The 22,621-nt window shown below is 38.3% G+C and overlaps 3 protein-coding genes across 4 annotated transcripts; all 3 read right to left on the reverse strand.

Annotated features, from left to right (window-relative positions):
* Window positions 1–316: 316 nt before the first annotated feature.
* Window positions 317–7,040, reverse strand: LOC306702353 (uncharacterized protein). The gene is made up of 8 exons (XM_079167945.1): window positions 6,825–7,040; window positions 5,810–6,085; window positions 4,507–4,809; window positions 3,349–3,651; window positions 2,918–3,078; window positions 2,720–2,818; window positions 2,558–2,602; window positions 317–2,206 (listed from the first exon to the last, which is right to left on the reverse strand). The coding sequence occupies exons 1-8, from the start codon at window positions 6,865–6,867 to the stop codon at window positions 2,042–2,044; spliced, it is 1,395 nt and encodes a 464-aa protein (XP_079024071.1). The 5' UTR covers window positions 6,868–7,040; the 3' UTR covers window positions 317–2,041.
* Window positions 7,041–8,369: 1,329 nt separating this feature from the next.
* Window positions 8,370–14,543, reverse strand: LOC306701934 (uncharacterized protein). Its single transcript, XM_079167385.1, has 8 exons — window positions 14,354–14,543; window positions 13,202–13,477; window positions 12,246–12,548; window positions 11,190–11,492; window positions 10,871–11,031; window positions 10,673–10,771; window positions 10,511–10,555; window positions 8,370–9,956 (listed from the first exon to the last, which is right to left on the reverse strand). Exons 1-8 carry the CDS (start codon window positions 14,394–14,396, stop codon window positions 9,792–9,794), a joined length of 1,395 nt encoding a protein of 464 aa, XP_079023511.1. The 5' UTR covers window positions 14,397–14,543; the 3' UTR covers window positions 8,370–9,791.
* Window positions 14,544–15,488: 945 nt separating this feature from the next.
* On the reverse strand, window positions 15,489–21,824 carry LOC306701935 (uncharacterized protein). Of its 2 annotated transcripts, none has more exons than XM_079167387.1 (7): window positions 21,545–21,824; window positions 20,454–20,729; window positions 19,498–19,800; window positions 17,833–18,135; window positions 17,516–17,673; window positions 17,318–17,416; window positions 15,489–16,323 (listed from the first exon to the last, which is right to left on the reverse strand). In XM_079167387.1, exons 1-7 carry the CDS (start codon window positions 21,585–21,587, stop codon window positions 16,150–16,152), a joined length of 1,356 nt encoding a protein of 451 aa, XP_079023513.1. In that variant the 5' UTR covers window positions 21,588–21,824; the 3' UTR covers window positions 15,489–16,149. The 2 variants fall into 2 exon arrangements, with proteins under 2 accessions (XP_079023513.1, XP_079023512.1); XM_079167386.1 differs by having other exon boundaries at window positions 17,516–17,676.
* Window positions 21,825–22,621: the final 797 nt, after the last annotated feature.

Raw genomic sequence — 22,621 nt, forward strand, 5'->3', positions numbered from 1 at the left:
GGTCTCTCAACCTATAATTGAATTATGTGATCAAAAATCAACTATATGTTGCAACATAAACACTAATAAGTGGCATTGTCCCATACACAAACAGATTTATGTCTCTGTAGTTTTTCTCCAGGACACACCAAAGGCTTTGTCGTATTCTGGCTGAGCTTCCTCTATGAACCATGGGGTGTAAAGGAATTGATATTCTTGGATGAGCTTTTGGCTGTGTGGTGACATATTGGGTGGGTGGTACTTATAGTAGCCATTAAGTGTTGAAGACATGAAGACAGTGGAAAAAAATACAAATACGAACCATATAGTTGAGTGCTACTAGATTTAATGCAACCGACACAAAGTCCAAATAAACATCAACACAAGATGATTACTTGTTTGGTCATACATACATGTTGAACAACATATCACGTTCTCAAAAAGGCTGTGTGTGTGTGTGCGTAAAAGTCCCAAATATATTAATTCAATAAATTTAACATTTAAAGTAATGCACTTACGGTACAATGTTGACATACATGCAATACAGAGTTGTTTTTATGGCATTGAAAATATGGAATAAAAGGCAACTGGGTCTTGTTATTTATATTTATACAATATGACTTCAACACATATAGATATGTTTGTGTGATTTACCTGAGCAAATAAAATACAGTAACTATGTATCAATATTAGTGAACATCTACAGCTCATTTGAAGTTAATTTTTTTCTACACTAAACTACAATGCAAGCATCAGATTCTACAAGTTTTTAACTGAACTTGAGCTGCAAGCTGAATTCCATGCAGGAGAACAGCAAGCAAAGGTGCAAGTAACTTAAGTGCAATGAGGACTTGTTTACACCTTTTAAATACAGAGAACTTTCCAAAGATAGGACTACTTGATGTTTGGTTCTTCCCTGAAAAAGTTCACAGTGAAGCTGGTCTGCAATAAATCATGTGTCCCTGACAGAACTGCAGGAATGAGGCAGCTATTCACTCAGTAGGCTACTATGACAATCTAGTGAGCTCTAAAAGTGAGACTCATGAGGTAAGAAATTATTGTTAACAATGTGAGCTCTCTCAATTTAAAGAACATGATTTTCATTGAAGTTATTTTTCGTCTTTGGTTTTTAAATAGTGATCCTTCTGTACGAAGTCTGTTTGAAACAAAAAAAATAAAAAGGACTGATTCAAATGCAAAATATGGTCTTCACTCTTCCCTTCAAACATTTTTGGAAATTGTATTCCTTGCTGACAGTTAGATGAGAGGAGTGATGGCTCTCCTCTCATCTCCTCTCAGGATCATGAATAGCAGCTTGCATAGCAACATTTTCATAAAACAATTTTCTCCCATAATCAGGACATTTTGATTATATAACAGAGCCCTACACAAGGCTGCCATCATTATGAAAACAACCACATCTGAGTTACATTACATTACATTACAGTCATTTAGCAGATGCTTTTATCCAAAGCCAGTTATAAGTGTTTTCAACATCGGTATTCAAGAGACCTACTAGTCACCAGAAGTCATAAGTGCATCTCCTTTTTAAACAAGCATCTAAGAGCATAAACCAGAGCAAAAGTACAGTGCAGAAACAAACGAATGAATACAATAAGTGCTAAGTGGAAAGCTCGGGGTAGTACTTCTGAAATCATTAACTCTGCCAATCTTCCACCAATCTTGATCATCAGCTATAAAGCTAACAAATTCTGCAAAGAAGGCAACAAGTCCTCGCCAATCAGAGGCAGAGTAGAATACATCAAAACTACTGTAAACAACAGGCTTTGCAAATGCAAATGGGTATGAAAGAGGTAATTTGTCATGTGGATAAAAAGACACTTTGACATTATAAAAAAAACTCTCTTGTACACTTATTGCCAGGGTGCGATTGGTTACGCTAAGGTTGCCTGCTAGCACTGGTTTAATCCATTAAAAGCCATCCATCGGTGAATATCTGTTTTTCCCAAAATTTCAAACTATTCCTGTAACTTCACGCTAAAGAGTGAGTGAACAAATGAAGTGTTTACATATTTCAATGTATCTTTAGAAATCAAGGCTCTCAGAGGAAGTTGAGTTTGTCTGAGGTATAAACATCAGAGTTAGTTGAGTCTGAACTGAGTGGGGGAGCGGAGGGAAAGGTCATCCCCTTCAATTCAAACGTTGGCTCAGGGTCAGAGTGGACAGGGACAGTTGGAGTATCTGGCTGCTCTGCTGGAGCTGAAACCTGGAGAGAAAAAGACATGTACACAAGCACAAGAAAGCATAAGCCTGTGCCCATGCTTGACACAATACACCTTGCTTCCAAAGGTTTCACATTATCGTTCCATTGGTGGCAGCACGCAGAGAAAACATAACAATGCACCAGCAAAAGCAGGGAAGCCTCCTAGCTCATAAACGTGGATGGAGATAATGCAGGTTTCAACGTTTTAGGAAAAATTGTCTTTGCAAATGTGATTTGAGGACATAAGACACGCACACAAAACTCCACAGGGCACATTTCAATTACATTACAATGTGGTTTGTAAATAGATGTTGAGAAATAAAATTGCACTTTAATTGATCAAGTATTTTCTACCTCAGAATAAGATGGCGGCAAATCCACAGAAGGATGATTGTGTACCTACAGAATAAAGCAACACATGACATATTAGTTGTGGAGGAGCAAGAGCATAGACAGAGCTCAAGTGTTGAGCCAACAAGAGAAAGGTTCTCTCTATGAAATGCAACACACACTAACCAGCGGGTCAGTCACAGTATAAGAAGGCGGAGCGGGGTAGTGTGTCCCAGAGGGATCAATGAGTTGGCCTGACCTCGGTCCAACAGGCTCAGTGTGATACTGTGGTTTGAACAAAACAGAAACACAATGGGTAATTATGATATCAACAGCAGGAGCTTTAACTATAGAGGATTGTACACACAGGTAAGGTAGCCTTACCTCTTGGTATTGAACATCTGGTTCAGCAGCAGCAGTCTCAGATCCGTTCTCTTTGGACTTGCTCTTCCCACAGCAGCAGCACTTCACGCAATAGCAGCAAAGTGAGACGAGGAAAGCACCAAGCCCAATACCAACATGATATGTATAGCTGGTAGGTAGTGCTGAAACAATCAGTCAATTAGTTGATGGGCAGAGAATGTATCGCCAACAATTTTGATCACTGACCAATCGTGTAATTTGGAAGAATGTTTTTATATATTTGCTGTTATGAGTGTGAGGATATCCTTCTTTTAACTGATTCATATAACTGTTTACTGACGTAAAAAAGAAAGATGTCACCAAGAAGTAGATAAAAGAAAGAATTTATATAACGATGTAATAACCCAACAAAACGGTCATCTGACACTTATTAATAAACACAGGTTACTTACGACTCATTTCCAGTGACACCACTATGGCTGGGTCGTCATTCTGATCTCTGATCTCATAGCGTCCGTTGCATGACATCTGGAGGACCTTATTTGAAATCCCACATGGCTGTAAAAGATCAAACCCTGTGCAATCAGATGCATCCAAACCCCCCTGCAGCCTGCCTTGATGAACTATGTTAATCTTCAACTCTTCCGGCTGATCGTCACTTTCTGGGAAGAAGTAAATGTTGCAGGAGTTTGGTTCCAGATCAAAAGTGAATTCGAAGAGGTCACCAGGTTTCTGTTCAAAGGTCCTTGTGATTTCTGGAAGACAGGACACACAAGACCCAAAATGTTCTGAGTACCAAACACTCCTCCAGTACAGTTTATAGTTTTGTCTTTCTAACAGCTGTGATCAGCTTGAAGGAATAATCCTACATTTGGGTACAATTAGTTATTTGCTTTCTTGCTGAGAGTTAGGTGAGAAGATTGTTGTTGTTTCCAGTCTTTGTGCTATGCTAAACTAAGCTAAGCATTCAGCTGTTATATTTTCATGTTTACTGTAAAGATATGAGTGTTAGCAATCTTTTCATTCAACTCTAAGCAAGAAAGCACATTTTCCAAAATGTGGATCTGTTCCTTTAAATTCATGTCACTTACAATGGATTTAAATGATGATATGTTTTTGTTTATATACTCATATCTTCCAAAGGATTTCCTCCAAAATATGGCTAAATACACTTCTTCCATCTTGTGTGCATCAGTTTGCACTCATTGAGTTCCTCCATTGGTCCCTTTACACAAACAGTCCCTGTTTGAATGGTGAAACTTGGAGCCAATCAGTTAACTACAATTAATTTAAACCAAAAGCCAAAGCAGATGGTCAGACTAGTCAGTAAGTATGAATGAACAGCGGAGAAGCAGATTATGCTGCAGCAGTGGTTTCTAATGACGTTCTGATGCTTTTCAACTGTTAACAGGGTGAATCCAAAGTGACTGCAGCCGCTGTACTCTGCAAAGGATAAAACTACAAACGCTTTAGGATAGAAAGCTATTTGAAGTAAGTTAACAAGTTGATTCTGAAGTATTATTACTTCATTAAATATAAGGATTTTTTGACAAGGTGATCATTCAAAAACAGTCATCTGACACTTATTAATAAACACACAGGTTACTTACGACTCATTTTCAGTGTCACCACTGAGGCTGTGTTGTCATTCTGATCTCTGATCTCATAGCGTCCGCTGCATGACATCTGGAGGACCTTTTTTGAAATCCCACATGGCTCTGAAAGATCAAACCCTGTGCAATCAGATTCATCCAAACCCCCCTGCAGCCTGCCTTGATGAACGATCGTATTCTTCAACTTTCTCGGCTGACGGTCGCTTTCTGGGAAGAAGTAAATGTTGCAGGAGTTTGGTTCCAGACGATAGCTGAAGGTGAAGCGGTCACCAGGTTTCCGATCATATCCCTTTGTGAGTGCTGGAAGACAAAAAAGAGAGAGTATATTAAAGTGATATCTTAAAATCTTTTGAGTATCAAACTCTGCTCACGTTTAGTCTTGGTTTCATAAAGCATGGCAGCTGTAATCAGCTGAAATGTTGTTATTTGCTTAACATTAGAGGAATACAAGTTATCTCATGACACTTTTCATAAAGAGCAGATCTAGATCACACTCATTAAACTTTAATAAGAGCATTAGCAAGCATGTGGGTGGCCGTCTGCCTCGACCTTCAGTGGGGAATATGAAGCTACCATTAGCTGATGGTTAGCTTAGCTTAGCAGGAAAACTGGAAACGGGGAAACACCTGGCCTCGCTCTGTCCAAAGGTTCCGACAGGCACCTGCATCACAACCCCTTAAACTTGCAGCTTGTCAGTAGACACATTTTGTAACCTTTAGACAGGCTATCTCTTCCTGATGTTTCCAATCGTTATGCTAAGCTAAGCTAAGCAACTCCTATATCTTCATGTTTACCGTGTAGACATCAGAGTTATCAATATTTTCATTAAACTGTCAGCAAGATAGTCAAAAATCAGATTCCCCAAAATGTGGAACTGTTCTTTTAAATTGATTTGAGTTGCAATTGATGTCAATGATGCTGTTTTCGTCCATATGTTCCAAAGGATTTCCTTTAAATGAGGTCTTCAATGACTACTGATTCATCCCCATGTCAAAAAAGCCTTATTTAGCTTCCTAACAATTGGTTCATACCATGTTGAGTATAAACACTTTAGATTCTAAGGAAAATGAATTAGTGTCTTCTTTTTTGAGAGATAATTTTGATAAACACAGTATTATCTTGACCCACATTGCCGTGCAACCATAATATTATACTAACTGACAGTCAATTTAATATTATGTTTGCTTAAAATGCTTAAAACCAAGCGACTAAGAAAAGAGTGTGACAGCCACAGTGTGTTGACATAAAGAAGTGCTGGGATAGAAAATGAAATAGAATGAGAGCAAAGAAGGATCTTCACCTTTGACTTCAAGTGTGTAGTTGAACATTTCTTTCAGATCTTTGTCTCTCATGATGTAGCGACCACTGTCTTTCTGAGTTACTTTATTTATTGCAAAGTAGCTACCCATCATTATAAAGTTTTTGCCCGATGTGACACGAGGGTCACCATGTTTCCACAAGATCGTCACGTTTGAGTTGTCTTTGGGGCTGAACTCAATGAAGTCAGGGTCTCTGCGCAGCCGAAAGTAATAGTTGTCCCCATATTCCTTCTCCTCATGACTGCTGTGTGAGAGGCCTGGTGAGAGAAAGTCCAAAATAAACATTATGAAGGTACCAGACATCTTTTTGGAACTTTTTGTCATTCTTTTCCTAAATTATTCGAATATGCATCTATATTTAAATTGTATTTGTTTTTGACTACAATACATTTAAATGTCAAAAAATGTAACAACCTTTATGACTAAGTAATAAACCTGCACATATAGAATATCACAGTATACATAATGAGACACTGACTCTATGTCTATAGTTCCATGTTTCCCATCTGGATTCAATAAAGGCGTGTCATAATTAACATGCAGATCTTTTACTGAAGTAAGAGTAGCAAAAACACCGTGTTACATTAAAAGTCCTGCATTAAAAAATCAAGTTCAGGGTCTTGTCTATTTGTGTTAGTTAGTCCAAAATCTATAATTATTGTGATCACATTGTTTTAGTACATTTCATTTACAATGATACCGTTTTGTATATCAAATCAAAGTAATTTACCATCGCTGTTAAATAAATATAATGAGGTAATAGGTACTAATCTAAATGCAGTCGAGTAGAAGTCTAACGTCGCATTAACTGGAAACACTCAAGTATAAATACCTTTAAATTCTACTTCCAGTACTATAGCAGCGTTACATGCATTTGGTAACTTTCCACCACAGTCATATTACTTCCTTCCTGCTGAGTCCTCGAGGTAAACAGGTTATAGTCTTTAAAGCAGTCTCGCTAAAGCACGAATAATAATTAGACTTAACGTTACTCACCAATACACACAAAGGCAACCAGCGACAACAACAATACCATCATCTACCGTGTTTCCAAACGCAAAACACGAGTCCAGTGTAAACCGTCTTGGGACCAGTTGACAGTTAATCGAGACTTAACTGATGATATACACTTCAGTGTGTTCACAATATTGAGACAGGAGCTGTACAATGCACACACTCCGCACTATATTTCTGGTATTACTGGCATACTACAGTGACGTGCTGCCGTCAGGAGCTCGGTTCCCATTATGTAAAAAAAGATAAGGGCGTGTCAATGGATGTCCTTGTGAGGCGTTTAAGTATCATCGGAAATTACTGTTGTTTAACCTCCCGTGTACTGGTCCCTTGCGTGTGAGCATGGTGCTAGGTTGTAGGACGCCGTGTCGTTATTGTGGAAAGCCAAAATCGAGTTTATATTATGTTTTAGAGCCCAAGGGTCAGTCGAGGTCATTAAAATGTGACCCAAATGGAGAAAGTTGAAGTGCAACATACGAGGGGGCCGTTTAGCACGGACGTTTCCAACTGAATTGGAATGTCTTTCAAACGTGTAAATCACACTTAAACACATTCTGGTTATAGAGCAGAAATCCTTTGTAACTATTTATTCATTTTACACATGTAAATCCGTTTACCTCACGAGGAGAAGCATAATACACAAGGAGACATTCAGTTGTAAGATTGTCTTCTCTAGCTCTGGTTATCTTGGACTGGGCTTGTTGAGACCTTAGGTCCCCTCACACCTGTAGTTTGGTTATTTGATCTGGATCAAGGGAAAAAAAGGATATATTGTTGCATTTTAGTTCTTTAGCCTTTGAACAGTAACATGAATAACATGAATAAGAACAGAATAACCTATTACTCTGAACTATTTGTGTAGGTTAGGTTTTTTAACTCACAGTGATGACCTTGGGCGTCGTGGATGGGATGTGGCCTACTGTAGATTCTGCCCACAGAAGTTGTCTGTATATATATATAAATTCTTTATGAAATTTAAAAATAATAGTTTGTGTGCTGGGCATATAATGAAGAGATTTAAGTGTAACCTTAGGTCTCTCAACCTATAATTGAATTATGTGATCAAAAGTAAACTCGATATATGTTGCATCATAAACATTAAGGCATTATTCCACTGCAGTCCTACTTATAGCACAAGTATGTGGTAAACTTAGAAAGACTTTCAGGATCACTGAGGGCAAATGTCCAGAAATAAGTGGCATTGTCCCGTACACAAACAGATTTATGTCTCTGTCGTTTTTCTCTCGGACACACTAAAGGCTTGTGTCGTATTCCTCTGTGAACCATGGGGTGTAAAGGAATTGATATGCTTGGGTGAGCTTTTGGCTGTGTGGTGACATATTGGGTGGGTGGTACTTGTAGTAGCTGTTAAGTGCTGTTACAGAATTACAAGTTAAGAATGTGAAGACATGAAGACAGGTGAAAAAAATACAAATATGAACCAAATAGTTGAGTGCTACTAGATTTAATGCACCCGACACAAAGTCCAAATAAACATCAACACAAGATGATTACTTGTTTGGTCATACATACATGTTTAACAACATATCACGTTCTCAAAAAAGGCTGTGTGTGTGTGTGTCCCAAATATATTGATTTATATTAAGTTAGACTTTTAAAGTAATGCACTTACGGTACAATGTTGACATACATGCAATACAGAGTTGTTTTTATGGCATTGAAAATATGTAATAGGAAAAGGCAACTGGGTCTTGTTATTTATATTTATACAATATGACTTCAATACATATAGATATGTTTGTGTGATTTACCTGAGCAAATAAAATACAGTAACTATGTATCAATATTAGTTGACATCTACAGCTCATTTGAAGTTAATTTTAATTCAGAATCTACACTAAACTACAATGCAAGCATCAGATTCTACAAGTTTTTAACTGAACTTGAGCTGCAAGCTGAATTCCATGCAGGAGAACGGCAAGCAAAGGTGCAAGTAACTTAAGTGCAATGAGGACTTGTTTACACCTTTTAAATACAGAGAACTTTCCAAAGATAGGACTACTTGATGTTTGGTTCTTCCCTGAAAAGGTTCACAGTGAAGCTGGTCTGCAATAAATCATGTGTCCCTGACAGAACTGCAGGAATGAGGCAGCTATTCACTCAGTAGGCTACTATGACAATCTAGTGAGCTCTAAAAATGAGACTCATGAGGTAAGAAATTATTGTTAACAATGTGAGCTCTCTCAATTTAAAGATCATGATTTTCATTGAAAGGTTATTTTTCATCTAAGGTTTTTAAATAGTGATCCTTCTGTACAAAGTCTCTGCTCTGCTCTGTAAAACAAAAAAAAATAGAAAGGACTGACTCAAATGCAAAATATGGTCTTCACTCTTCCCTTCAAACATTTTGGGAAATTGTATTCCTTGCTGACAGTTAGATGAGAGGAGTGATGGCTCTCCTCTCATCTCCTCTCAGGATCATTGATAGCAACATTTTCATAAAACAATTTTCTCCCATAATCAGGACATTTCGATTATATAAGAGAGCACTACGCAAGGCTGCCATCATTATGAAAACACCCACATCTGAGATGAAATCATTAAGTCTACCAATCTTCCACCAATCTTGATCATCAGCTATAAAGCGAACAAATTCTGTGAAGAAGGCAACGAGTCCTCGCCAATCAGAGGCAGAGTAGAATGAATCTAAACTACTGTAAACAACAGGCTTTGCATATGCAAATGGTTATGAAAGAGGTAATTTGTCATGTGGATAAAAAGACACTTTGACATTATAACAAAAACTCTCTTGTACACTTATTGCCAGGGTGTGATTGGTTACGCTAAGGTTGCCTGCTACCACTGGTTCTATCCATTAAAAGCCATCCACTGGTGAATATCCATTTTCCCTAAAATTTCAAACTATTCCTGTAATGTCACGCAAATGAGTGTTTGCATATTTCAATGTATCTTTAGAAATCAAGGCTCTCATAGGAAGTTGAATTTGTCTGAGGTATAAACGTCACAGTAAGTTGAGTCTGAACCGAGTGGGGGAGCGGAGGGAAAGGTCATCCCCTTCAATTCAAACGTTGGCTCCGGGTCAGAGTGGACAGGGACAGTTGGAGCATCTGGCTGCTCTGCTGGAGCTGAAACCTGGAGAGAAAAAGACATGTCACAGTGTATCAGAGCATTACTACAAGCAGGCTAAAAGTGATGAATTTTGTCTAAAATACAGATTTTAGCTTCTGTTGTTGTGGAGAATATTAATGTCAAATTTGATACATTCTCATAAAACAATGTATCGTTAGTATTATAATGTGGATACAAGATCAGCATACTAACTGAATTAAAAAATGTGTGTTTATATATATATATATAAACTGATTTACCAGTTTCACCTATATACCATATTAACTTCAGAGTAGGGCTGTTGTGTTGGGTTGCATTAAGGTTACTTATTATAAATAGTTATAGTAGAAGAAACGTACTATGTGTATAATAACAACAGGCATGGTTTTTGGTTTCCAAAAAATGTCAGATGAAAAGCAAAGATTACACAAATCAAAAAGGTAAAAGTACACAAGCACAAGAAAGCATAAGCCTGTGCCCATGCTTGACACAATACACCTTGCTGCTACATTACAATGTGGTTTGTAAATAGATGTTGAGAAATACAATTGCACTTTAATTGATCAAGTATTTTCTACCTCAGAATAAGATGGCGGCAAATCCACAGAAGGATGATTGTGTACCTACAGAGTAAAGCAACACATGACATATTAGTTGTGGAGGAGCAAGAGCATAAACAGAGCTCAAGTGTTGAGCCAACAAGAGAAAGGTTCTCTCTATTAAATGCAACACACACTAACCAGCGGGTCAGTCACAGTGTAAGAAGGCTGATCGGGGTAGTGTGTCCCAGAGGGATAAATGAGTTGGCCTGACCTCGGTCCAACAGGCTCAGTGTGATACTGCGGTTTGAACAAAACAGAAACACAATGGGTAATTATGATATCAACAGCAGGAGCTTTAACTATAGAGGATTGTACACACAGGTAAGGTAGCCTTACCTCTTGGTATTGAACATCTGGTTCAGCAGCAGCAGTCTCAGATCCGTTCTCTTTGGACTTGCTCTTCCCACAGCAGCAGCACTTCACGCAACAGCAGCAAAGTGAGACGAGGAAAGCACCAACCCCAATACCAATATGATATGTATAGCTGGTAGGTAGTGCTGAAACAATCAGTCAATTAGTTGATGGGCAGAGAATGTATCGGCAACAATTTTGATCACTGATCAATCGTGTAATTTGGAAGAATGTTTATATAACGATGTGATAATCCAACAAAACAGTCATCTGACACTTATTAATAAACACACAGGTTGCTTACGACTCATTTTCAGTGTCACCACTATGGCTGGGTCGTCATTCTGATCTCTGATCTCATAGCGTCCGCTGCATGACATCTGGAGGACCTTATTTGAAATCCCACATGGCTCTAAAAGATCAAACCCTGTGCAGTCAGATGCATCCAAACCCCCCTGCAGCCTGCCTTGATGAACTATGTTAATCGTCAACTCTTCCGGCTGATCGTCACTTTCTGGGAAGAAGTAAATGTTGCAGGAGTTTGGTTCCAGATCAAAAGTGAATTCGAAGAGGTCACCAGGTTTCTGTTCAAAGGTCCTTCTGATTTCTGGAAGACAGGACACACAAGACCCAAAATGTTCTGAGTACCAAACACTCCTCCAGTTCAGTTTATAGTTTTGTCTTTCTAACAGCTGTGATCAGCTTGAAGGAATAATCCTACATTTTGGTAAAATTAGTTATTTGCTTTCTTGCTGAGAGTTAGTTGAGAAGATTGTTGTTGTTTCCAGTCTTTGTAATATTTTTCCAAAATGTGGATCTGTTCCTTTAAATTCATGTCGCTTACAATGGATTTAAATGATATGTTTTTGTCTATATACTCATATCTTCCAAAGGATTTCCTCCAAAATATGGCTAAATACACTTCTTCCATCTTGTGTGCATCAGTTTGCACTCATTGAGTTCCTCCATTGGTCCCTTTACACAAACAGTCCCTGTTTGAATGGTGAACCTTGGAGCCAATCAGTTAACTACAATTAATTTAAACCAAAAGCCAAAGCAGATGGTCAGACTAGTCAGTAAGTATGAATGAACAGCGGAGAAGCAGATTATGCTGCAGCAGTGGTTTCTAATGACGTTCTGATGCTTTTCAACTGTTAACAGGGTGAATCCAAAGTGACTGCAGCCGCTGTACTCTGCAAAGGATAAAACTACAAACGCTTTAGGATAGAAAGCTATTTGAAGTAAGTTAACAAGTTGATTCTGAAGTATTATTACTTCATTAAATATAAGGATTTTTTGACAAGGTGATCATTCAAAAACAGTCATCTGACACTTATTAATAAACACACAGGTTACTTACGCTTCATTTTCAGTGTCACCACTGAGGCTGTGTTGTCATTCTGATCTCTGATCTCATAGCGTCCGCTGCATGACATCTGGAGGACCTTTTTTGAAATCCCACATTGCTCAAAAAGATCAAAACCTGTGCAATCAGATTCATCCAAACCCCCCTGCAGCCTGCCTTGATGAACGATCGTATTCTTCAACTTTCTCAGCTGACGGTCGCTTTCTGGGAAGAAGTAAATGTTGCAGGAGTTTGGTTCCAGACGATAGCTGAAGGTGAAGCGGTCACCAGGTTTCCGATTATATCCCTTTGTGAGTGCTGGAAAACAAAAAAGAGAGAGTATATTAAAGTGATATCTTAAAATCTTTTGAGTATCAAACTCTGCTCACGTTTAGTCTTGGTTTCATAAAGCATGGCAGCTGTAATCAGCTGAAATGTTGTTATTTGCTGAACATTAGAGGAATAAAAGTTATCTCATGACACTTTTCATAAAGAGCAGATCTAGACCACACTCATTAAACTTTAATAAGAGCATTAGCAAGCATGTGGGCGACGGCGGCAAAGTAAAACTCCTCCTTAACGGGAAGAAACCTCGAGCAGAACTAGACTGTGGGCTAACTTTTCCTGATGTTTCCAGGCGTTGTGCTAAGCTAAGCTAAGAAACTCATATATCTTCATGTTTACTGTGTAGACAGGAGAGTTATTAATATGTATCATTAAACTGTCAGCAAGAAGGTGAATAATCAAATTCCCCAAAATGTGGAACTGTTCCTTTAAACACAGTATTATCTTGACCCACATTGCCGTGCAACCATAATATTTTACTAACTGACAGTCAATTTAATATTATGTTTGCTTAAAATGCTTAAAACCAAGCAACTAAGAAAAGAGTGTGACAGCCACAGTGTGTTGACATAAAGAAGTGCTGGGATAGAAAATGAAATAGAATGAGAGCAAAGAAGGATCTTCACCTTTGACTTCAAGTGTGTAGGTGAACATTTCTTTCAGATCTTTGTCTCTCATTATGTACCGACCACTGTCTTTCTGAGTTAATTTATATATTGCAAAGTAGCCACCCGCCATTATAAACTTTTTGTCCGATGTGATTGGACGGTCACCCTGTTTCCACAAGATCGTCACGTTTGAGTTGTCTTTGGGAATGAACTCAACGAAGTCAGGGTCTCTGCGCAGCCGAAAGTAATGGTTGTCCCCATATTCCTTCTCCTCATGATTGCTGTGTGAGAGGCCTGGTGAGAGAAAGTCCAAAAGAAACATTATGAAGGTACCAGACATCTTTTTGGAACTTTTTGTCATTCTTTTCCTAAATGATTTGAATATCCATCTATATTTTAAATTGTACTTGTTTTTGACTACAATACATTTAAATGTCAAATAATTGAGCAACCTTTGTGAGTAATTAATAAACCTGCACATATAGAATATCACCGTATATATAATGAGACACTGACTCTATGTTTATAGTTCCATGTTTTCCATCTGGATTCAATAAAGGCGTGTCATAATTAACATGCAGATCTTTTACTGAAGTAAAAGTAGCAAAAACACATTGTTACATTAAAAGTCCTGCATTAAAAATTCTTCTTAAGTGTTAGCTAGTTTAATTATGGACCCTAAAGTTGATATTATGACTTGAGTGGACAAATTGTTATCTTGTTCCACATAATAAAATAAGACACAAAACATAATAAAAAAAAGTTCAGGTTCTTGTCTGTTTGTGTTCGTTAGTCCAACATCTATAATTATTGTGATCACATTGTTTTTCGTACATTTAATTTATAATGATATCGTTTTATGTATCAAAGTAATTTACCATAGCTGTTAAATAAATATAATGATGTAATAGGAACAATATTCCCCTGTGAAATGCAGTCGAGTAGAAGTCTAACGTAGCATTAACTGGAAACACTCAAGTATAAATGCCTTTGAATTGTACTTCCAGTACTACAGCAGCGTTACATGCATTTGGTAACTTTCCACCACTGATTGAGTACCGTAGACATATTACTTCCTACCAGCTGAGTCAAATACTCGAGGTAAACAGGTTATAGTCTTTAAAGCAGTCTCGCTAAAGCACGATGATAATTAGACTTTACGTTACTCACCAATACACACAAAGGCAACCAGCGACAACAACACTACCATCATCTACCGTGTTTCCAAACGCAAAACACTCCAGTCCAGTGTAAACCGTCTTGGGACCAGTTGACAGCTAATCAAGACTTAACAATGCACACATTCCGCTCTATATCGTTATTACCGACATACTACAGTAACGTGCTGCCATCAGGAGCTCGGTCTCCATGATGTGGAAAAAGATAAGGGCGTGTATATGGATGCCCTTGTGATGCGTTTACGTATCATCGGAAATTACTGTTGTTTAACCTCCCGTGTACTGGTCCCTTGCTTGTGAGCATGGTGCTAGGTTGTAGGACGTTAAGTTGAAAGCCAAAAATGAGTTTATATTACGTTTGAGAGCCCAAGGGTCAGTCGAGGTCATTATAATGTGACCCAAATGGAGAAAGACATACGAGGGGGCCGTTTAGCACGGACGTCTCCAACTGAATTAGAATGTCTTTCAAACGTCCAAATCACACTTAAACGCATTCTGGTTATAGAGCAGAAATCCTTTGTAACTATTTATTCATTTTACACATGTAAATCCGTTTTCCTCACGAGGAGAAGCATAATACACAAGGAGACATTCAGTTGTAAGATTGTCTTCTCTAGCTCTGGTTATCTCGGACTGTGCTTGAGACCTAAGGTCCCTTCACACCTGTAGTTTGGTTATTTGGTCTGGATCAAGGGGAAAAAGGATATATTGTTGCATTTTAGTTCTTTATCCTTTAAACAGCAACATGAAGTTAGGCAATTACATAGAATATTAAATTCTCAACCATAAATAAGTTACATTTGAAAACGTGTATCCAACTATAATGTAATGAAGTCAATTTTACGGCATACTTCAAAAACTTAAAAGGGAGAGATTATTTTTGGATTATATTGTGGCGTTCATACTTTTTAAAAAAATGGGATAAAACTTCATTTAAAAAACACAAAAGTCAAAGTATAGTTAGATATCTTTACATATAATGCAGACAAATATTTATATAAAATATTCATATTTTACATTGATTGCATGGCTAATGTTTAAGGCAGTTTCTGAAAGCCACAAGAAGAGTTATGGGGAAAAGCTCCAGTTAACGTAACATTTACAAATATTCACCAAAAAACACAGTGTAAAGGTTTCTGGTATAGGACTTATTTCTTTACAAAGCACAACACAAATAAAAATATCACAAACAATTTGTCAAAATGTTATGATAAAGGCCACACAGACACGTTGATAAATATAGCTGAATTGGCACGTAAGGTTTTAAAACAACAATATAAAACACATAAGTACAGATGGTAATAATGGCTCTAATTGCTGAGTGGTGTTCTGATCTCCATGAGTGCAGTCAGTTTGATGTCCTCACTCTGTAAAATCTCATTCACAGACTCACTTTAGGTCATCATTGTAACATTTCTCTTACCTTTGATATGCTTTGCAGCAGGTGGAAGTGCAACTTATGAATTCCTTTTATAACCTGAGTTTCAAACACACATTAATATTACATTTCACACAGATATCCTGATTATAGCTGTTCACTCTACAATAATTGCAGTATGGAGCTACAGTGAGTTAGTGTTATTCTTAAATTGATTTATGTCTTTGTATAACTACATGGTCCTTATCCTGTGTACCTATCACCACGACTTTGCAGGTTTACAAGAACTTCATTTTTCATGTGCGTTTTATCACACAGTCCTATCAAAGACTGAAATGGCTGAGTTCCCGCTAGTCCCAAAGTACAATGCTTGATACAACAATGCATCACTTGAGTTTTTGGTGTGCTCCTTACAGAAAGTTGAGTTTATCTGAGGTATACACATCACAGAAAGTTGAGCCTGAACTGAGGGGGGGAGCAGAATGCACTCCTTTCAGCTCAAACCTTGGCCCAGGGTCCGAGGAGAGACAATCAGAGCCGAGTAAAGGAGCTGGATCGACTCCCTGCCCTCCTAGAGGAGCAACCTGGAGAGGGAAGGGAAAAAAAGAATAAGGAAAATGTGTGTGTTAATGAAACAGTGTCAATAAGTGGGAAGAGTCAAAAATCAATCTAAGAATGAGGAGTCTCTTATATATTAAGATAATAACCTACATTTCATGCATTTAGAGTGGATTTTGTATGTTTGTGTGTACCTCAGGGTGAGGAGGGTTCACATCTATATTTACTGGGTTGTACCTCTATAAGGTAAAACAAATGCAAGTCAGAAAAATGAGAACATATTGCAGGAATCTCATCATTCCTGCAATATGTAAAAAGGAAGAATAATGTTAGCATGGATTCAATGTGTTATGTTGTGGGTTACATCTTGAGTTGTGTATTTTTAGTCTATATGTGTATATATTTTGGCAAATTGGCACCATCTTAAGTATGCAGAATTAGTTATTGGCTGTTTCTGTTTGCAATGTCCCCATGGATGTACAAACAACTATCAATGGATTACTTTGCATTTGAAGAAAACATTTTAAAAAGTTATTTTGTGTGCTCAGATTTAGTGTAGCAACTGGTTTGTGTGCCATTATGTTTTTTACGTATTGTAATATTTAATAAAAAACTTTCACAACTACAAAAAGTGATCATTTTAAAGCAAGTTCTGAAGTTGCTAGAAGTGTCTTTTTACTATGATATTTGAATATATATATATATATATATATATGTATACTGATTTACCAGTTTGACCTATATACCATAGACACGCACACAAAACTCCACAGGGCACATTTCAATTACATTACAATGCGGTTTGTAAATAGATGTTGAGAAATAAAATTGCACTTTAATTGATCAAGTATTTTCTACCTCAGAATAAGATGGCAGCAAATCCACAGAAGGATGATTGTGTACCAACAGAGTAAAGCAACACATGACATATTAGTTGTGGAGGAGCAAGAGCATAGACAGAGCTCAAGTGTTGAGCCAACAAGAGAAAGGTTCTCTCTATGAAATGCAACACACACTAACCAGCGGGTCAGTCACAGTGTAAGAAGGCTGATCGGGGTAGTGTGTCCCAGAGGGATAAATGAGTTGGCCTGACCTCGGTCCAACAGGCTCAGTGTGATACTGCGGTTTGAACAAAACAGAAACACAATGGGTAATTATGATATCAACAGCAGGAGCTTTAACTATAGAGGATTGTACACACAGGTAAGGTAGCCTTACCTCTTGGTATTGAACATCTGGTTCAGCAGCAGCAGTCTCAGATCCGTTCTCTTTGGACTTGCTCTTCCCACAGCAGCAGCACTTCACGCAACAGCAGCAAAGTAAGGCGAGGAAAGCACCAACCCCAATACCAATATGATATGTATAGCTGGTAGGTACTGCTGAAACAATCAGTCAATTAGTTGATGGGCAGAGAATGTATCGCCAACAATTTTGATCACTGATCAATCGTGTAATTTGCAAGAATGTTTATATAACGATGTAATAATCAAACAAAACAGTCATCTGACACTTATTAATAAAAACAGGTTGCTTACGAGTCATTTTCAGTGTAGCATCTATGACTAGGTCGTCATTCTGATCTCTGATCTCATAGCTTCCGTTGCATGACATCTGGAGGACCTTATTTGAAATCCCACATGGCTCTAAAAGATCAAACCCTGTGCAATCAGATGCATCCAAACCCCCCTGCAGCCTGCCTTGATGAACGATGTTAATCGGCAACTCTTCTGGCTGATCGTCACTTTCTGGGAAGAAGTAAATGTTGCAGGAGTTTGGTTCCAGATCAAAGGTGAAGGTGAAGAGGTCACCAGGTTTCTGTTCAAAGGTCCTTGTGATTTCTGGAAGACAGGACACACAAGACCCAAAATGTTCTGAGTACCAAACACTCCTCCAGTACAGTTTATAGTTTTGTCTTTCTAACAGCTGTGATCAGCTTGAAGGAATAATCCTACATTTGGGTACAATTAGTTATTTGCTTTCTTGCTGAGAGTTAGGTGAGAAGATTGTTGTTGTTTCCAGTCGTTCTGCTATTTTTCCAAAATGTGGATCTGTTCCTTTAAATCAGTGGTCCCCAAACTACGGCCCGCGGGCCGGATGCGGCCCGCGTCCACATTTGGTCCGGCCCCCTGAACAATACCAGAGACGCATTATGATTTTTTTTCAGCATGATCGTCTGCGATATTGACGTTTAAAATACGTGCTCTGCTACATATCAAATCAAACGCTTCCTGAATCAGCCAACCACCAGGGGGCGAACGAGATGAGAGCTGTCATGCGCGCACCCTGTAGAAGTAGAAGAGTAGAAGAAGTAGAAGAGTAGAGATACGGGAGCTTGAAGGACGAGTACTTGTGCTTAATTTATTTACACGCCGGCATGTCATGTCTGTCACTACATGGTCGCGCGTTTTCAATTCCCCTGCTCTCTGTATCGCGCACGGCGGTGTTCCGCCCCGATCCGCGCACACGATGCAACAGTCGCTCACCTGCGAGTAGCACGCACGTAGCACGCAGGTAGCACCCCCGCGCACGATGCAACAGTCGCTCACCTGCGAGTAGCACGCACGTAGCACCCCCCTCCCCCCCCATAATCGTGCGGCCCTAGGTCAAACGATATGTTCAGTGATGTGGCCCTCACAGGAAAAAGTTTGGGGACCCCTGCTTTAAATTCATGCCACTTGCAATGGATTTCAATGATGATACGTTTTTGTCTATATACTCATATCTTCCAAAGGATTTCCTCCAAAATATGGCTAAATACACTTCTTCCATCTTGTGTGCATCAGTTTGCACTCATTGAGTTCCTCCATTGGTCCCTTTACACAAACATTCCCTGTTTGAATGGTGAACCTTGGAGCCAATTAGTTAACTACAATTAATTTAAACCAAAAGCCAAAGCAGATGGTCAGACTGGTCAGTAAGTATGAATGAACAGCGGAGAAGCAGATTATGCTGCAGCAGTGGTTTCTAACGACGTTCTGATGCTTTTCAACTGTTAACAGGGTGAATCCAAAGTGACTGCAGCCGCTGTACTCTGCAAAGGATAAAACTACAAACGCTTTAGGATAGAAAGCTATTTGAAGTAAGTTAACAAGTTGATTCTGAAGTATTATTACTTCATTAAATATAAGGATTTTTTGACAAGGTGATCATTCAAAAACACAGTCATCTGACACTTATTAATAAACACACAGGTTACTTACGACTCATTTCCAGTGTCACCACTGAGGCTGTGTTGTTATTCTGATCTCTGGTCTCATAGCGTCCGCTGCATGACATCTCGAGGACCTTTTTTGAAATCCCACATGGCTCTAAAAGATCAAAACCTGTGCAATCAGATTCATCCAAACCCCCCTGCAGCCTGCCTTGATGAACTATCGTATTCTTCAACTTTCTCAGCTGACGGTCGCTTTTTGGGAAGAAGTAAATGTTGCAGGAGTTTGGTTCCAGATCAAAGGTGAAGGTGAAGCGGTCACCAGGTTTCTGATAATATTCCATTGCGAATGCTGGAAGACAAAAAAGAGAGAGTATATTAAAGTGATATCGCAAAATCGTTTGAGTATCAAACTCTGCTCACGTTTAGTCTTGGTTTCATAAAGCATGGCAGCTGTAATCAGCTGAAATGTTGTTATTTGCTTAACATTAGAGGAATACAAGTTATCTCATGACACTTTTCATAAAGAGCAGATCTAGACCACACTCATTAAACTTTAATAAGAGCATTAGCAAGCATGTGTGCGACGGCGGCAAAGTAAAACTCCTCCTTAACGGGAAGAAACCTCGAGCAGAACTAGACTGTGGGCTAACTTTTCCTGATGTTTCCAGTCGTTGTGCTAAGCTAAGCTAAGAAACTCATATATCTTCATGTTTACTGTGTAGACAGGAGAGTTATCAATATTTATCATTAAACTGTCAGCAAGAAGGTGAATAATCAAATTCCCCAAAATGTGGAACTGTTCCTTTAAACACAGTATTATCTTGACCCACATTGCCGTGCAACCATAATATTTTACTAACTGACAGTCAATTTAAAATTATGCTTGCTGAAAATGCTTAAAACCAAGCGACTAAGAAAAGAGTGTGACAGCCACAGTGTGTTGACATAAAGAAGTGCTGGGATAGAAAATGAAATAGAATGAGAGCAAAGAAGGATCTTCACCTTTGACTTCAAGTGTGTAGGTGAACATTTCTTTCAGATCTTTGTCTCTCATTATGTAGCGACCACTGTCTTTCTGAGTTAATTTATTTATTTCAAAGTAGCTACCGATCATTCTAAACTTTTTGTCCGATGTGACAGGAGGGTCACCCTGTTTCCACAAGATCGTCACGTTTGAGTTGTCGTTGGGGCTGAACTCAACGAAGTCAGGCTTTCTGCGCAGCCGAAAGTAATGGTTTTCCCCATATTCCTTCTCCTCATGACTGCTGTGTGAGAGGCCTGGTGAGAGAAAGTCCAAAAGAAACATTATGAAGGTACCAGACATCTTTTTGGAACTTTTTGTCAATACATTAAAATGTCAAATAATTGAGCAACCTTTGTGAGTAAGTAATAAACCTGCACATATAGAATATCACAGTATACATAATGAGACACTAACTCTATGTTTATAGTTCCATGTTTTCCATCTGGATTCAATAAAGGCGTGTCATAATTAACATGCAGATCTTTTACTGAAGTAAAAGTAGCAAAAACACATTGTTACAATAAAAGTCCTGCATTAAAAATTCTTCTTAAGTGTTAGCTAGTTTAATTATGGACCCTAAAGTTGATATTATGACTTGAGTGGACAAATTGTTATCTTGTTCCACATAATAAAATAAGACACAAAACATAATAAAGAAAGGTTCAGGGTCTTGTCTGTTAGTGTTAAGTTAGTCCAAAATTAATAATTATTGGGATCACATTGTTTTTCGTACATTTAATTTATAATGATATCGTTTTATGTATCAAAGTAATTTACCATAGCTGTTAAATAAATATAATGATGTAATAGGAACAATATTCCCCTGTGAAATGCAGTCGAGTAGAAGTCTAACGTGGCATTAACTGGAAACACTCAAGTATAAATGCCTTTGAATTGTACTTCCAGTACTTTAGCAGCGTTACATGCATTTGGTAACTTTCCACCACTGATTGAGTACCGTAGACATATTACTTCCTACCAGCTGAGTCAAATACTCGAGGTAAACAGGTTATAGTCTTTAAAGCAGTCTCGCTAAAGCACGATGATAATTATACTTTACGTTACTCACCAATACACACAAAGGCAACCAGCGACAACAACACTACCATCATCTACCGTGTTTCCAAACGCAAAATACTCCAGTCCAGTGTAAACCGTCTTGGGACCAGTTGACAGCTAATCAAGACTTAACAATGCACACATTCCGCTCTATATCGTTATTACCGACATACTACAGTAACGTGCTGCCGTAAGGAGCTCGGTCTCCATGATGTGGAAAAAGATCACGGCGTGTATATGGATGTCCTTGTGATGCGTTTACGTATCATCGGAAATTACTGTTGTTTAACCTCCCGTGTACTGGTCCCTTGCTTGTGAGCATGGTGCTAGGTTGTAGGACGTTAAGTTGAAAGCCAAAAATGAGTTTATATTACGTTTGAGAGCCCAAGGGTCAGTCGAGGTCATTATAATGTGACCCAAATGGAGAAAGACATACGAGGGGGCCGTTTAGCACGGACGTCTCCAACTGAATTAGAATGTCTTTCAAACGTCCAAATCACACTTAAACGCATTCTGGTTATAGAGCAGAAATCCTTTGTAACTATTTATTCATTTTACACATGTAAATCCGTTTTCCTCACGAGGAGAAGCATAATACACAAGGAGACATTCAGTTGTAAGATTGTCTTCTCTAGCTCTGGTTATCTCGGACTGTGCTTGAGACCTAAGGTCCCTTCACACCTGTAGTTTGGTTATTTGGTCTTTATCCTTTAAACAGCAACATGAAGTTAGGCAATTACATAGAATATTAAATTCTCAACCATAAATAAGTTACATTTGAAAACGTGTATCCAACTATAATGTAATGAAGTCAATTTTACGGCATACTTCAAAAACTTAAAAGGGAGAGATTATTTTTGGATTATATTGTGGCGTTCATACTTTTTAAAAAAATGGGATAAAACTTCATTTAAAAAACACAAAAGTCAAAGTATAGTTAGATATCTTTACATATAATGCAGACAAATATTTATATAAAATATTCATATTTTACATTGATTGCATGGCTAATGTTTAAGGCAGTTTCTGAAAGCCACAAGAAGAGTTATGGGGAAAAGCTCCAGTTAACGTAACATTTACAAATATT

Source organism: Pholis gunnellus (genome assembly GCF_910591455.1).
Source record: "Pholis gunnellus genome assembly, chromosome: 10".
Classification (NCBI taxonomy): Eukaryota; Metazoa; Chordata; class Actinopteri; order Perciformes; family Pholidae; genus Pholis; species Pholis gunnellus.